Below are 17,910 nucleotides of genomic sequence, written 5' to 3'. Positions count from 1 at the left end.
TTGCTAAAATGGTTTTGCATCACTTTGTTCAAGCGAACAAAAGGTAGACATGAAATAAGTTCATATGTAAACATCAAGGTCATTAAATTACTATTGTTTGCTTTTTTTTTTTTTAACTAGAAAAACATTCTGGAAGCTCCACTGATGCAATTTTGGCTTTTCCTTTTGGGAATTAGATCTGCGGTAGCAGGATATTCTATTTTGACAAAACTGTGCTTATATATAGATGGATTCTATAATGTTTTACATTGATGTTTCATAATGGCAGGAAACAAGAGAGGTTAGATTATTATACAGTGACTTTGTAAGTAATAAACTGTCTTAAGTACTAGGCTATTTTCTGATTCCAAGGAAGTTGCTACCTGCTGCCTTTTGTTAATCATATTCTAAATTTGCCTGTACTGTCTTGGGATGCTTAATTCCCAGTGTCAATTAAAAAATAATTAACAGAGAAATTCCTTTCCATCATGTGACAGAGCTTAGGAATTTCTTTCTTATCTTCTGCAGAGAGGCCTGGCATTTAATTACCAGCAAGAAGGATTATAATTCAAAAGAAGCTTGGTGGAAACTGGGGAATTTTTTGGGCTCTGGTCAATTTCATTAAAACACTTAAGTTTCTAAGAAACTTATTTCCACTTGCTGCATAGCTTAACTATGTACTATGAGGCATACAAAATAAGAAATTTAAAGAAATAAAATATGTGTGTTTTCCATTTACTTAGTATAGTATTGCTTTATAGTACAGTACTTTGTATTATTCTGGAATGTAGTATTTTGTCATTGTCAATATTAAAATAGACTAACATTTAATGGCTAAAAAATTTAGTGTTGAATTAACACAATTGTTTCAGAAAAATTATGAAATTCTATTAGCAGAGGATAGATTGGATAGAATTTATATATAGGTATCCCCAGGTAATAAAAGTTGAAGTGATCTAGTCCAAACTTAACTCATAAATATACCTTCAGCAAATGTTTATTGAATATATGTGTGTAAATTTTCAAAAATGTAATTTTCTTTTTGCTGAAGCCTTTTAACGTGTGTATATGTCTATTCAGTATTTGATTTTTTCTGTATATATCTTTAGAAGATAAGTAAGGCTCTTGACAGCTTTACAACTTGGAAGTCTTTTAGTTTTGTTTTTTCCTTTTGGAAGGTCTGGAAGCCATACTTTCGAAATATAAGCATCTAGGAAGATGATACTATCTCCCTGTCACCAGGAGAGTTTAACCTGTGTGCCCTTTTCCAAGCTGCATCTATTTGCTTGTTAGAGAGATAAGGGAAGTTTTGTTATTCAGATAAATAGCTAAAACAAATGGTCACCTCAATTGCTAGGTGAATTAGGGCAAACTATGAAAGAGTGCACAGAAATGGTAGTCAGGTCCTCCTCTAGTGGACAGGTTACCCTGCATCTTGAGGATGTATGTATGTAATGGATTTTAGCTGTGTGACTGTAATAAGGCAGAGTTGTGTCTGTTATGCGGTCTCTTTTTCAGAGATTAGTAACTGTATCAGTAGGACTTTTATTTTCCCAGCAATACCCATGCACATCACACAGTTAGGTTGTAAGGGGATTTGAGACTGTTTAGAGAGTAAGCCGCTTACTCTCTAAACAGTCTCACAAATAACTGTACTGCAATCAACTGTAGAGAAGAGGAAAGGCTTTCCCAAAGATGACGTCTGAGCTAGTTCTGAGCTAATTCTGTCCAGGTTTGGACAGGCAGAGAAGAGGTGAAAGTGGGGAAGATTTTGGAGCCGGGGAGGCAAAGCCACAGAGACAGGAGATTGGGGAAGATAGAGAAAGGGAGCCAAGGCAAGGAAGCAGGAGAAATGATTCCACATCACAGAGGCTGGGAATGCCATCTTAATGAGTTTACCTTTTTTCTAAATCTATGGGAATCTAGGAATTTGCTGCTTTATGCATTCACTTTCTAAGTGGAATTGGTAACAAATAGAGCTGATTTTCGGGAAGATTTCTCTGACAAAATGTGCAGAATGGGTTGGATTAGGTGAAGACTGAAGGAGAGACCATTTTGCATGCTGTGGCAGTAGGTCAGCTGAAAGGTAGTGAGGGTTTGAATGAGATTACCAGCTGTGAACATTGAATGAAAGGTGTTCAAGAAACACTTAAAAACAGAAAATTGGTAGATCTTGGATGGAGATTTGATGTGAGGAGTAAAGAAGAGAAAGATGCTAAGGAAGACTTCAGCTCTCTTTTCAGCTGAAGGAGGGCAGCTCCTGATGCCATTAGCAAAGAGAAGGAAGGGAGTTGGTTTTAGAGATGTGAAGTGTGAAGGACCAGCAGTGTTCAAGCGGGCCTCCCCAGTGAGCAGTTAGAAATGTGAGTCTAGAGTTTAGGAAAGAAGCTAAGACTAGAAATGTAGATTTGGGAGACATCTTCCTAGATGTTACAGTTGAACCCATGGGCATAGATGAGACTGTTGGGAGATGGAAAATAGCAGTTCCATGTAAACAGCTTGGAAAATTACTGCATAAGTGGTACAAAAGGCAAGGGAGCCATGGAAGAGGTAGCAAAGGAACAAGCTGCACGAGCTAAAAAACCAGGAGCAAAGGAAGTTTTCAAAAGGTATTAGGTTAGTTTTAGAAGCTGCAGAAAGATTAAGGAGGATGCAGGCTAACAATTTGACTACATGGTTGCTGTTTCATGTATATGAGAATAACTAGTCACCAGCCAGCATCCAACAGTTGTCATCCTTTTTTCAGGTTTAACAAACCTTATTTTCATGTACTAAAATAACCTCAAGTTGTGTACTTCTTACTTGTTAAATAGACAAAAGATACATCACAGGCAATGTGGTGGTTTATTGGCAGCCAGACACTTGTACCCATCTGGGACTCCTTTGTGATAGACAGCTGGCCCTCAGTTTGATGTGCTTTTCTTCCCATCCAGGATTTTTGTAACCATGTAACAATGTTTTATTCTCCTGAGGCCTTCAGAAAAAGTCTAGTAAATAGAACAATTGAAAACTAAATATATCTTCTATATAAAATTACGTTATGGTATGTTTAGCCCTCTGGCTGCTGAAGCTTTAGGAATTGCTACAGCAGCCAGGGCTGTCAGTCTGTTCTCCAGAATACAGTGAGAAAAAAAAGTTTCTGAGATAGAGCAATAATACATTCAGCCATATTGCTAGAAGGTCTTCAACTTTTCTTACTTTTGGTATTTTTATTTTGTTTCAGGGTAGTGCTGTATTTGGGGAACTATGAATTTGTCACCTAAAATGTTTTGCTTTGCTTTTTAATAAAAACTTGCTGCACTTACTAAATTTTATATGGATTGGGCTCAACTATTTTTCTTGGCTTTATATCAGATTTTATAATATAAGTCGGGAAATGTAAAAGTCATTTAACAAACTGACTTAATAACGAACTCCTAGCATACATTTATTCAGGTAAAGAAGGTACCATTTTGGTGCCAGTTTTGTTATTCCTTCTATCTGAATGCCTACAGAGCAATACATTGGTAGGAAGCAAGATAATTAAAGTAAGTATCTAAAATCATAAATATTTCTGCCTAGCTCTAGGTGAGCTGCAGTAAAGACTGACTAAAAAAAGGCACTAAGCACTGACATCAGCAAAACAGTGTGGAAAACTTCCGCAATAACTACTGCTTTTATGCCGGTGCTTTGAGATGCACTTAAGGACACCCTAACTTTTTTCATGACACCATTCTTACTCATGTTTGTATTTTGTTTTTCAGTGAGAAGATGTGAGCTATATTTTGAGTCAGGTGGCTCTGAGATTACAGCTTTGGTTTTGTATTTCCCTGTAGCTGCTAGGGGAGCTGATCCTGGACCGTCACAACTTTGCCATCATGACAAAGTACATCAGCAAGCCGGAGAACCTGAAACTCATGATGAACCTCCTTCGCGATAAAAGTCCCAACATACAGTTCGAAGCCTTTCATGTTTTTAAGGTAAAGTACAAACTCTGAAAACGATGCTGTTGGCATTTTTTTTTCCAGTTCCAAATGGCAAACTCCCTGCTCTTTACTCTCATTCATACTTGAAAGAAAATGAGATAGGCAGTTTTGTATGATTTAGATGAAATTTCAGTTGTTTTAGTGAATGCCCATTCATAAAGGTTTCCTGACTAATCCACACATCTAAATATTTTTATTTTTTTCATGGAGAAAATGGGTGATAATCTTTCCCAAAACTTCTAAAACAATCAGTGATTGAGCTAGATCCGAAACCCTGAGAGTCAGCCTTGAATGCTTTGCTTCCTACAAGCACTGTCTCTTTGAACTTTAAATGAGACCCAGAAGACACAGCTGGGTCCTACTCACTTTATTAATGTTATTTTTTTTTTACAATGTATTCTGTTATAATAGAAAGGTAGCCCCTTTAGACAATAGATTTTTTTAACAGGTAGGATAGGTGGGAGAATTCTATTTGTGATTCCATATTCCCCTAGTGTAAATAGTTTAGTACATTTTATTTTCATGTGCATGCATTCCAGAGTTTTTTCTACAGTTGTATTCACATTGTACTAACAATCAATATCCTAATTTTATTACTTAATAATATTTCATAAGTAACCATTTTCATTATTGCTATAAATGGTTTTTAGAGCCAGTAGTTTTCTCACTATCATAGTGTATCACTGGGTATATTTCTTCTAATTTAATTAACTAGTCCTATGTCATTGATATTTAGGTTATTTTCATTTTTTCTTACAATAAGTAATGCTCCAAATGCATTTTATTCATCCAGCTAATTTTTTTCATAGTTAAGATTCTTATCTTATGATAGATATGTAGAATGGAAATAAGGGTGCAGAGAGTTCCAGAAATTTTTGTTCTTTTTTTTTAATATTTTAAAATTTTATTTATTTTTTAAATTCAGAGACAGAGCGTTGTTCTGTTGCCCAGGCTAGAGTGCAGTGGTATGTTCATGGCTTACTGCAGCCTCAAATTCCTAGGCTTAAGCAACTCTCCCACCTCAGCCTCTTAAGTAGCTGGGACTATAGACACGTGCCACCACACCCAGCTCAGTTTTTTATTTTTTGAAGAAACAGGATCTCACTGTGTTGCCCAGGGTGGTCTCAAAATCCTAGACTCAAGTGACCTTCCTGCCTCAGCCTCTCAAAGTGCAAGGATTGTAACTGAACACAAGTCGGATTGCTCACCACATGCAGAGTCCAATTAACAAGAGGCAGATCTAGTAGAAAGAAAGTGACTTTATTAGCCAACACTAGTGATAGGAAAGTGTCTAGATTCCCATCCAATGCAACTACTTTGCATTTTAGGGGCAAGACAAGGTTTTAAAAAGGACATCCAAGAAACATTTATTGAATAATAAACTCTTTCTTCACTGATTTATAATCCCTCCAAGATCAAATATCAAGTTTCAGATTGACATAAGTTTATTTCTGGGCCCTCTACTCTGTTTTGCTGTCCTATTGATCAATTTCTAAGCCAATACAATGTGTTTTCATTTACTTTAAATCCATAATAAGTCGTAATATCTGGTAGAGTAGATTCCTCTACTTCATTCTATCCTAGGCTATTGCTCTGCCCTACAAATTTTACAATTGGCTTGTCAAGTTCCAAGGAAAGGCCAGCTGGTATTTTGAATGGAACTCAATAGAATTTATAAATTAGTTTAGCATTTTAATTGCTCTAATGGTTTTTTTTTTCAGTCTTTAAAAATTTTATTCATTTTTTAAATTCAGAGACAGGGTCTTGTTCTGTTGCCCAGGCTAGAGCACATGTAAAAATTATACTGAGCACAATGTCTGTGTTTCTTGTTCTGGTGGCTGTCTTGGGTCCCAGTCCTGGTGGAAGCAGGCTGGCATCATCTCAACAATGGCTGGGTTGTTGACTAGCTACCTTGAGGTTATCTCTGGAATTTTGCAGCTGGGTCTCCAAGCTTGGTCTGTCTGACTGAAGATTCAAGTTTAGCCCCTGGAACTTCTAAGCAGGCAGATAATTAGATACCAGCATGCACTTAGATAAATGTGAAGGGAGTGTAACAGTGAGACAGTGAGAAAGGTGGCGGACATGGAGTCTATTTTAAGACTAAGGGCAAAGGCTCTTTTGGTTTGCTTTAAGCTTACATCTTGAAACCCAAGAGAAAGGAAAAGAAAGTTTTAAAATGCATTTTGAAGTTAAGCTTTCTAGATACAGGATTACAGGTGTGAGCAATAGCACCTGGCTTTGGTTTTTATAATGTATGTTAAGTGATAGAATTTCTAAGTCCATAAATGGGAGGCATGGCAGTTTATAAGTTAATTGTTGCTTTGAGAGGTAAGACATTTTAATTGATCTTTCAGCCACCAGATATTTATTAATTTATTATATATATAATGACTATGTGTGTGTGTGTGTATATATATATTTAAATTGAAGAGATGTATAGAGCGAGGTATGAGGAAAGGGACATGGAGCTTCCATGCCTTTCCTGAGCATGCCACTGTCCAGGAGCCTCCATGTTTTCAGCTATCTGGAAGCTCCAGCTCAGATATTTATCGTCCAAAAACCCATTAGAGCAATTGAAATCCTGAACTAATTTATAAATTCTATTCAATTCCATTCAAAATCCCAACTGGACTTTCTCTGGAACTTGACAAGCCGATTCTAAAATTTGTATGGTAGAGCAATAGCCTAGGATTTTCCGTGGCACTTTTGAAGAATGAAGTAGAGGAATCTACTCTACCAGATATTACAACTTATGGATTCAAAGTAAATGAAAACAGCATTGTATTGGCTTAGAAACTGATCAATAGAACAGCAAAACAGAGTAGAAGGCCCAGAAATAAACCTATGTCAATCTGAAACTTGATACTTGATCATGGAGGGATTATAAATCAGTGAAGAAAGAGTTAAGCATTCAATAAATGTTTCTTGGATAATGGATTGTCCATGTAGAGAATCTTAACCTATACCATACACAAAAATAAGTTCTAGATGAAGATCTGCACTTGAAAAGCAATGTTTTTTTAACTTTTAGAAGAGAAAATAAGAGGCTGTCTACATAATGTTGGGGTAGGAAGAATTTCTTTAAAAAGAAATAAAAATCACGAAACATAATAGAGATTTTTCTTAAGGCAGGATCTCACTATGTTGCCCAGGCTGGAATGCAGTAGTGTGATCATGGCTTGCTGCAGCACTGACCTCTCAGGCTCAAGCAGTTCTCCTGCCTCAGCCTCCTGAGTAGCTGGGAGTAGTTAGGCCTGTCCCTACCATGCCCAACTAATTCTATTTTTATTATTTGTACAGATGAGGTCTTGCTGTTTTGCCCAGGCTGGTCTCAAACTCCTGGGCTCTGGCCTCTCAAGTGCTGGGATAATGGACATAAGCCACCATACCCAGCCATCATAGAAAATACTTAGAAATGTGACCACATTAAAATTAGAAACTTCTGTTCAAAAAAGAAATCATAAACAAAATGAAAACACAGGGTAGAATATGACATATATAACTGACAGATCATTTAGATAAAGACAAATAATAGAAAAACAGGCAAAAGATACAAGTTGGTAGTTTACAGATGAGGAAACCTGATGGGCCAATAAATAGGTGTTCTTACTTGTAATTGTGGAAATGGCCATTAAAATATCAGTGAGATTCACTTTATGTTCTTCATATTGGCAAAAATGTTTAAGCCAACAACATCAAATTTTTGTAGGATTGGACAGCAGTGGGAACTGTCATATACCATATAAATTGGTATAATCACTTTGAAGAGCAATTTAGCAAAGTTAAGACTTGAAGCTGTGGATACCCTTCAACTTTGAAATCCATTTCTAGGTAGTTTTTTAGAGACACTCTTGGACAGGTGCATAAGGACTCACGTACAGTAAGTCCTCTCTTAAAGTCATTGATAGGTTCTTGGAAGTGGACTTTCAACAAAACCATGTACGTTACAGCAGGTCCTCAAATAACAATGTTTAGTTGTAAGCTTGATGAGGGGAAAAAACTGTTTACCTTATCTGTTGTTTTGCTTAAAATTATGGTTTCTAAGAATTTATTCACAGCCTTAAATAAGGACTTACTGTATAAAGATGTTTATTACAACATTGTTTAAAATGGGAAAACCATACATGGACACCAAGGGGAGACTGGGAAGACAAATTGTACTACACACATACAATAGCATATAATAGTGGGTTAAAATAGAGTTGTGTGGATCACTTTGCCTAATCTTAGAAACATCTGTTTGAGTGGAATGAACAAATATTTAAAGATGTCATTTATTTAAAGTTTGAAAACATGCAGAACAACACTAAGTGTGGATTAGTATATATGCAGTTAGAGTGCAAAAACATGCATGGAGGCCAAGCATGGTGGCTCAACACCCAGAATCCCAGAACTCTGGGAGGTGGAGGTGGGCGGATCACTTGAGGCCGGAGTTCAAGACCAGTTTGGCCAACATGACAAAACCCAGTCTCTACTAAAAACACAAAAATTAGCCAGGTGTGGTGGCACAGACCTGTAGTCCCAGCTACTCAGGGGGCTAGGGCTGGAGAATTGCTTCAACCTGGGAGGTGGAGGTTGCAGTGAACCAAGATTGTGCCACTGCACTCCAGCCTGGGCAACTGAGCAAGACTCTGTCTCAAAACAAACAAACAAAATGCATGGGAATGACAAATACCAAATTCAAGACAGTGGTCACCTCAGGAGAAGGAGTAGAGAAGAGAATAAGCGATGTCATACAGGAGTGTCCAATAGCTTTCAATTATACCTGTAATATTTTATTTTTAAAAAATCTGAAAAGTTTGGCAAACAATATTAGATTTTGATAGAGCCAGTGGTGAGCATATGAAGTCTGATATGTTATTTCTTTACTCTTCTGTGTATTAGAATTATTTCATAAAAAGTGTAAAAAAATATATATGAAGCCAAAATAGAGTGCCGTAGGCCTGGAAAATGCCTATGCATTGTAAAACGGTAGGCCCTCTCAAGACCCTTAGACTGAAGGAATTGTAGAAGGCTGTGTGACATGTCATCCAGCTCCCACCGAACTTTAAATATTATCCTAGATGAGAATAAACTTCATATAATTTTGTTCAAAAATGCAGTATTATATATAGAAGGAATCAGTGGGTTGTAAAATAAAAATAACCTATTTCCATCCTTTAAGAAGATCAGAATTTGGGTCACCTAATCATTGGACAGGGTAGGTACATTTAGAAATAGTTGACCACTTGTTTATTTGTATGTGTGTAACTTGGCCTGCCCTGTACCCCAGCTACATTCCTTCTACTGAAGTATGAAGTACATTGTTTACTTGCCAAAAATATTTTGTTATTTAGAAAAGAGTAACAGCTAAGTCCTAGGATTATTTTTACATTGCTTAATTAGTAGTTTTTTTCCCCCAAAGCACCTTCTGTAATGTCCTGAAAATGTCTTTGCTGGATTATTAATGGCTAACTCTCATTAGCTTGCTAATAGGTACAACACATGCTTCCTACCATTAGTGAGCAGGATAGTGTGGTGGGAAACCCAGGTGGAAGTCACAAGAGTAGGGTCTGTGTTCTGTCTCAGTTGCCAGCAGCCACTTTGGGCAAATCCATATGGATCCATTTTTTTACTTGCAAAATGAAAATGTTAAAGTCTAATTCTAAGGTACTAAGTCATGAGACTTTTGTTTCTGGTCCTGGCTCTCCCAGAGATGTGCCCAGTATGGACTGAGGGACCCATTATGAGGTGATCTTCTCCCTTTCTTTTTCCCTGTTAACCTCGATAGCAAAGGGCCATGTTGCCCCTTCCCACCAAACCATGTAAGAAGATGTAAGAAAGTGGTCTGTGTCATTTGCTCACTCAGAGGTGCTGGAACTCAGTCATGGCCAGTGCCAAATATGGCACACTAGTCTGTCACTCAGATCCTAGCAGATGGCTGCAATAGCTATTCCCTTGAAAACAAAAAGTTCTATCCCCAGCTTATTCCAGAATATAAAAGTCAGCTTCAAAGTTCAGCTAAAAAGGTTTGTAGAACAAGAATGAGAATAGTTTCCATGCGGTCTTACTGAAAAGAAGCAAAATTACAGATTAATTTAGTGAAGGACTAACCATGAATTACTCACTTCCTTAAGGACCCTCTTCCTTTCTCTCTCCCTCCCTTCCTTCCTTCCTTCCTTCCTTCCTTCCTTCCTTCCTTCCTTCCTTCCTTCCTTCCTTCCTTCCTTCCCTCCTTCCTCCCTCCCTCCCTCCCTCCCTCCCTTTTCTTTTCTCTTTCTTTTTTGATGGAGTTTCACTTTTGCTGCCCAGACTGAAGTGTAATGGCATGGCATGATCTCAGCTCACTGCAACATCCACTTCCCAGGTTCAAGTGATTCTCTTGTCTCAGCCTCCCAAGTAGCTGGGATTACAGATGCCCCCCACCCCCACCATGCCTGGCTAATTTTTGTATTTTTTGTAGAGGTGGGGTTTTGCCATGTTGGCCAGGCTGGTCTCAAACTCCTGACCTCAGGTGATCCACCTGCCTTGGCCTCCCAAAGTGTTGGGATTACAGGTGTGAGCCACCGTGCCTGGCCTAAAGACCCACCTTCTAGCCCACCAAACTACTATGTTCATAGTGTACCAAATCTAACACTACTCATGGAGAAAGCAATTGAGATCAAGGGAATTTAGGAATTGGCTATGAGCTAGTTTAATAATGATAATTTTCCCCAAAATTTTAACAGTATATCAAAAAATGTACCAACTCTGACTCTGACTTAATGCCTCATAACTACTTTTAAATAGTGTCAAACATTCAGCTTTACGATGTCCTCATTTGATCTTATTTTGCCCTTTTGCATATTTAACAAAGAAGCCGAGGAGAAAATATGTAAAGCCATAATTAAGGCCTCACTTCTCCTTTCTATTTTTAAAAATACTTTCTTTAAAAATTTATAAGACAATCAACTCTAGAAATGTTTGTTTATAGAAATGTTTATAAAAATGTTTTTGGCAAACTTAAGCAACATCATCAGACAAATATTACTTATGGCTCTGTTTGATAATCTTGCTGCTGAATATTTATAATGTTACCTACTTTACATAATATTTTTGCAGTAGTATATTAAGAAAATGAAGCCTGTATTTAGTGTTTATGAATGTTGCCTGGAATGAAAAACTGTTTAAGTTGCTTTTCCGTATAATTTTGGGATAAATGTCTAGTTTCCTATGTAACTTCCACAATTGTATGAAATTTGTAGATCCCAAAGATTTGAATTCCAAAATAGCAAAACAACTGCATTGACAACAATATTAGTAACATTTTAACACTTTGTAGCTTACAGAGCATTTCCCTGACAAAACTCCGTGTGATCCTCACCCCATCTGTGAAGTCAGGCAGGTGTGGTGTCCCTGTTCCATTGGTGAGGAAACTGCCTCTCTGAGAGGTTAAGAGACAAGCCTGAACTTGCACAGACCTTGTGATCTTCTGCTTCCACATCCTGTGTTCTTTCTTCTACATAGCTCCACTTATATGTGGGGAACTGAGGCTGGTAAATTAGAAATGGCAAAGGGCTTCTTTGCTTGACGTTTATATTTCTTAGAAGCTCTTTGCAAGCAGGAATTTTCCTCTGATTTGTTCTTTCTCTGTTCTATTTCCTAACAGCTAGAAGGGTATTGGGCACATAGTGGTTATGTAAATATTTAATGTCTGAGTAAGTAAATTAATATGTATGTTCTTTTTTATAATTATTTTTATTTTTATTTATTTATTTCTTATTTGAGACAGAATCTCACTCTGTCACCCAGGCTGGAGTGCAGTGGTGCAGTCTCAGCTCACTGCAACCTCTGTCTCCCAGGTTCAAGTGATTCTCTTGCCTCAGGCTCCCAAGCAGTGGGGATTATAGGTGCCCACCACCATGCCTGCCTAATTTTTTTGTATTTTTAGTAGAGACAGGGTTTCACCAGCTTGGCCAAGCTGGTCTTGAACTCCTGGCCTCAAGTGATCTGCCGCCTTGGCTTCCTAAAGTGCTGGAATTACAGACATGAGCCACTGCACCCAGCCAATATGTACGTTCTTAAAGGAAGACAATCGAGAGCCTCTGTGCTTCTTAACCATATAAGGATTGCCAGATAAAATACAAGATGCCCTATTCAATTTGAATTCGGGATGAGCACTGTATAGCACTGGACGGGACATACTTATATTAAAAAAATTACTCATTTAATGTTTGCTAAATCTGGTAATGCTAAACTGGAGGGACTCGTATCAATCCTCAAATATCGAGACAAGAACAGGTTCCTGGGTAGTGATACAGTGTTTTTAAAAAAATTCTTTCTGACAAAATTTTTGACAAGCATCATCATGTTAAATACAACTCTTCTGACTTGAGAATATATATAGATCCTTCCTTCTTGGCATATTCCATTCAGAAAGTGAGAACATGTGGGTCTGGGATCTATGTTTTGTGTAGGCGGCTTCCTTCCCCTGGGAAGTCCTGGTCCACGTTTCCATCCAAGGCTTGGAAAATGAGGCAGCAGCATGTGTGCTCATCACACTCACTGGTAAATCTGCCAATGGAATTGAAGGCCTCCAGAAGGATTCTGAATGGCTTCAGTATTTGTCCATTCTAGATGGAACCAGATAAGTGGCTAAAAGCTCAGTGATGAAAATTACAGTATCACAGACCAGGGAAGGAAATAAAATGAATTGAGAAACTGATGGCACAAAGAGTGGAAAAATTCAGGGTGAGCAAGTGATAGCAGAGTGCAGGCTCCTGATGCACAAAGCCAGTATTCTCTCCAACTCTAGTCAGATTTCGCTGGGATGAAGTTTATATTGACTGCTCTGGGAATCTTAAGATTGGCCCTGTCATCAGTTAAATGACTTTTCCTTAAGGATCCTAGGAAAGGAGATTCCACAGTTCCCCTGAAATACTTGCCTGAAGGAGGGTATACAGAATACAGAGAGGCTCGACAGAGAGAAGCCACAGAGATGATTGAGCTATTTGGAAAACAAGACCTACGTGAAAGATTTAAAAACACTAATGCACCAAAAAAGAAGACTGACAGAGAAATTTAACAGTGGTACTTGAGGACAGAGCACATGTTTCATAGAATATCATAATGCAAGACAATAGCAGCTATCTCAATGGGCTGTGGAGAGTGACTATAGATAAAAACCAATATCCTGAGAACAGGAGTTGTAGACACTGGAATAGGTCATTGAGAATAATCACCTTTTCAGGGGATCTAATAGGAATAAATTCTTGTTTGCCCAGAATTACCACTGGGCTATGTCTGAAGTGGTAGGATGTGTTAGCTAAGTTCCTGAGGTCCTTCCCACCTAGAAGAGTCTATTCTTTCTACAATTGACTGTGACAAAGTATATCAGAAGTATGAATTCCTCTTTTAACAGTTTTACTATAAGAAATACTAATATACTCTTTCTTTGAATAGAAGATAAAATATTTTACTTAAAATAGTGAAATGAGCTATTGGGTTTAAATATGAATATTAATAACTTGCATCTGCATAAGAGTAAATATTTTGGAAAGCAATTACCACTATATATGATACCGCAGTGATTTCATGTTGAAGGAAGTAGCAACTGTAATGAGCAGTTGCTGCGGGCCAGAGACTCTACTAAACACTTTACAAGACATACTCATTGAATACTTTCAAAACCCAGTGAAATTTTGGCTACAGAAATGATGTAGCACTCATAACATGTGACAGCATGGATTAACCTTAAAAACATTGTGCTCGGCCGGGCGCAGTGGCTCAAGCCTGTAATCCCAGCACTTTGGGAGGCCGAGGTGGGTGGATCATGAGGTCAAGAGATGGAGACCATCCTGGTCAACATGGTGAAACCCAGTCTCTACTAAAAATACAAAAAATTAGCTGGGCATGGTGGCGCGTGCCTGTAGTCCCAGCTACTCAGGAGGCTGAGGCAGGAGAATTGCCTGAAGCCAGAAGGCGGAGGTTGCGGTGAGCTGAGATCGCGCCATTGCACTCCAGCCTGGGTGACAAGAGCGAAACTCCGTCTCAAAAAAACAAAAAAACATTGTGCTACGTGAAATAAACTAGTGATAGAAGCCACATATTTTATGATTCCATTTATATGAATGTCTAGAATAAGGCAAATCTCTAGGGGCAGAAAGTAGATTAGTGTTGCTTAGAGCTGGGAGAACGTGGGGCCAAGGGGATGACTGCTGATGGTTATAGGATTTCTTTTGGGGATGATAAAAATGTTCTAAAATCAATTCTGGTGATGATTGCAAAACTATGTGAATATACTATAAACCATTGAAATGTTAACTTTAAATGTGTCAACTATATGGTATATGAAGTTTATCTCAAGCTGCTTTAAAAAACACTTTATAAAAACCCAGTGAGAACTAGGTAATCACCATGCTATATTCCTTTTACAAAACTGCCTACAGGCTTGAATTGTTCAATTCAAATCAACATGTTCTGTTTCTCTAAGGAAGTGTCCAGGCATCCACCTTATATTTGGCTGTCTAAAGGCAACATGAAAGTACTGAAAAAACTTTGGAGAGAAGGCAAAAAACAGGTTCCCATTTCTTTGGCCCAATATCCTGAGAACAGGAGTTGTAGACACTGGAATAGGTCATTGAGAATAATCACCTTTTGGCCCACTAGTTTACTGAACAGTTTTAGAGATGAGAAATATGTGATTATGGCTTAACCTCAGCCCCCTTTTTCCCTCCTTGCCCCTACCTTTAGATAAGTAGTTAAGAACATTTGAACCAAATAGTCCATCCATGCCACACATGGAAAAGGCAGAGCTGGCAGCTGTACTGTGCTGCAGTCGCTGGCAGAAGCACCCGGCACAGCCTGGAAGGCACACACTGCACACACAGCCTAGTGGTCAGGGGTGCTGCTTTAACTTCTTTCAGCCTCACCTGGAGATTGGGGAAAAATTGTATCTTCCTCCCAGAGCTGTTGTCAGGATAAAAGGATACAATTTTTATAAACTGTTTAGCACAATGCTTACTGCATAGCAAGGATTCCGCAGAGGATCTCTCTATATATATTTTTTATTATACTTTAAGTTCTGGGATACATGTGCAGAACGTGCAGGTTTATTACATAAGTATACATGCGCCATGGTGGTTTGCTGCACCTGTCAACATCTCATTTACATTAGGTATTTCTCCTAATGCTGTCCCTCCCCTAGTCCCCCACGCCCTGACAGGCCCCAGTGTGTGATGTTTTCCTGCCTGTGTCCATGTGTTCTCATTGCTCAACTTCCACTTATGAGTGAGAACATGTGGTGTTTGGTTTTCTGTTCCTGTGTTAGTTTGCTGAGAATGATGGCTTCCAGCTTCATCCATGTCCCTCCAAAAGACATGAACTCATCATTTTTTGTGGCTGCATAGTATTCCATGCTTATATGTGCCAAATTTTCTTTATCCAGTCTATCATTTGCTGAGCATTTGGGTTCATTCCAAGTCTTTGCTATTGTGAAGCAAATAAACATATGTGTGTATGTGTCTTTATAGTAAAATGATTTATAATCCTTTGGGCATATACCCAGTAATGGGATTGCTGGTTCAAATGGTATTTCTGGTCCTAGATCCTTGAGGAATTGCCATGCTGTCTTCCACAATGGTTGAACTAATTTACACTCCCACCAACAGTGTAAAAGCATTCTTATTTTTCCACATCCTCTCCAACATCAGTTGTTTCCTGACTTTTTAATGATCACCATTCTAACTGGTGTGAGGTGGTATCTCATTGTGGTTTTGATTTGCATTTCTCTAATGACCAGTGATGATGAGCTTTTTTGCATATGTTTGTTGGACACATAAATGTCTTCTTTTGAGAACTGTCTGTTCATAGCCTTTGCCCACTTTTTGATGGGGTTGTTTTTTCTTGTAAATTTAAGTTAGTTGTAGATTCTGGATGTTAGCCTTTTGTCAGATGGATAGATTGCAGAAATATTCTCCCATTCTGTAGGTTGCCTGTTCACTCTGATGATAGTTTCTTTTGCTGTGCAGAAGCTCTTTAGTTTAATTAGATCCCATTTGTCAACTTTGGCTTTTGTTGCCATTGCTTTTGGTGTTTTAGTCATGAGGTCTTTGCCCATGCCTATGTTCTGAATGGTATTGCCTAGGTTTTCTTTTAAGGTTTTTATGGTTTTAGGTCTTACATTTAAGTCTTTAATCCATCTTGTATAAGGTGTAAGGAAGGGGTCCAGTTTCAGTTTTCCTTATATGGCTACCCAGTTTTTCCAACACCATTTATTAAATAGGGAATCCTTTCCCCATTGCTTGTTTTGTCAGGTTTGTCAAAGATCAGATGGTTGTAGATGTGTGGCATTACTTCTGAGGCCTGTGTTCTGTTCCATTGGTCATATATCTGTTTCGGTACCAGTATCATGCTGTTTTGATTACTGTAGCCTTGCAGTATACTTTGAAGTCAGATAGCATGATGCAGATTGCCTTGGCTATACAGGCTCTTTTTCGGTTCCATATGAAATTTAAAGTTTTTTATAATTCTGTGAAGAAAGTCAGTGGTAGCTTGATGGGGGTAGCATTGAATCTCTACATTACTTTGGGCAGTATGGCCATTTGCACAATATTGATTCTTCCTGTCCACGAGCATGAAATGTTTGTCCATTTGTTTGTATTTGGGTTTGTAGCTCTCCTTGAAGAGGTCCTTACATTCTTTGTAAGTTGTGTTCCTAGGCATTTTTTCCTCTTTGTAGCAATTGTGAATGGGAATTCACTCATGATTTGGATCTCTGTCTATTATTGGTGTATACAAATGCTTGTGATTTTTGCACATTGATTTTGTATCCTGAGACTTTGCTGAAGTTGTTTATCAGCTTAAGGAGATTTTGGGCTGAGATGATGGGGTTTTCTAAATATACAATCATGTCATCTGCAAACAGAGACAATTTGACATCCTCTTTTCCTGTATGAATACCCTTTATTTCTTTCTGTTGCCTAATTGCCCTGGCCAGAACTTGCAATACTATGTCAAATAGGAGTGGTGAGAGAGGGCATCCTGTCTTGTGCCAGTTTTCAAAGAGAATGCTTTCAGCTTTTGTCCATTCAGTATGACACTGGCTGTGGGTCTGTCATTAGTAGTTCTTATTATTTTGAGATACATTCCATCAATACCTGCTTTATTGAGAGTTTTTAACATGAAGGAGTGTTGGGTTTTATCGAAGACCTTTTCTGCATCTATTGAGATAATCATGTGATTTTTGCCATTGGTTCTGTTTATGTGATTACATAATAATAAATGGATTACATTTATTGATTTGCATATGTTGAACAAGCCTTGCATTCCAGGGATAAAGCTGACTTGATATTGGTGGATAAGCTTTTTGATGACTGCTGGATTCAGTTTGCCAGTATTTTATTGAGGATTTTCGCATCGATGTTCATCAGGGATATTGGCCTGAAATTTTCTTTTTTGTTGTGTTTCTGCCAGGTTTTGGTATCAGGATGATGCTGGCTTCATAAAATGAGTTAGGGAGGATTTCCTCTTTTTCTATTGTTTGGAATAGTTTTAGAAGGAATGGTATCAGCTCCTCTTTGTACCTCTGGTAGAATTCGGCTGTGAATCCATCTGGTCCTGGACTTTTTTTGGTTGGTAGGCTATTAATTGATGCCTCAATTTCAGAACTTGTTATTGGTCTACTCAGGGATTCAACTTCTTCCTGATTTAGTCTTGGGAGGGTGTATGTGACCAGGAATTTATCCATTTTTTCTAGATTTTCTAGTTTATTTGCGTAGAGATGTTCATAGTATTCTCTGATGGTAGTTTCTATTTCTGTGGGATTGGTGGTGATATCCCTTTATCATTTTTTATTGTGTCTATTTGATTCTTCTCTCTTTTGTTCTTTATTAGTCTGGCTAGTGGTCTATTTATTTTGTTGATCTTTTCAAAAAACCAGCTCCTGGATTCATTGATTTTTTTGAATTTTTTTTGTGTGTGTGTCCCTATCTCCTTCAGTTCTGCTGTG

At 38.1% G+C, this 17,910-nt stretch overlaps 1 protein-coding gene across 2 annotated transcripts in view; it reads left to right on the top strand.

Annotated features, from left to right (window-relative positions):
- Positions 1-17,910, top strand: part of CAB39L (calcium binding protein 39 like) — a 103,171-nt gene that overhangs the window by 70,163 nt on the left and 15,098 nt on the right. For both annotated transcript variants that reach the window (XM_078360214.1, XM_035297878.3), the window contains one exon: positions 3,795-3,938. In XM_078360214.1, coding sequence (XP_078216340.1) covers positions 3,795-3,938 — 144 coding nt within the window. The remainder of the gene's footprint in view (positions 1-3,794; positions 3,939-17,910) is intronic.

Source organism: Callithrix jacchus, chromosome 1, assembly GCF_049354715.1.
Source record: "Callithrix jacchus isolate 240 chromosome 1, calJac240_pri, whole genome shotgun sequence".
Taxonomy (NCBI): domain Eukaryota; kingdom Metazoa; phylum Chordata; class Mammalia; order Primates; family Cebidae; genus Callithrix; species Callithrix jacchus.
Note: the sequence above shows the minus strand (reverse complement) of the source record. Positions and strands in the feature narration are given on the sequence as shown.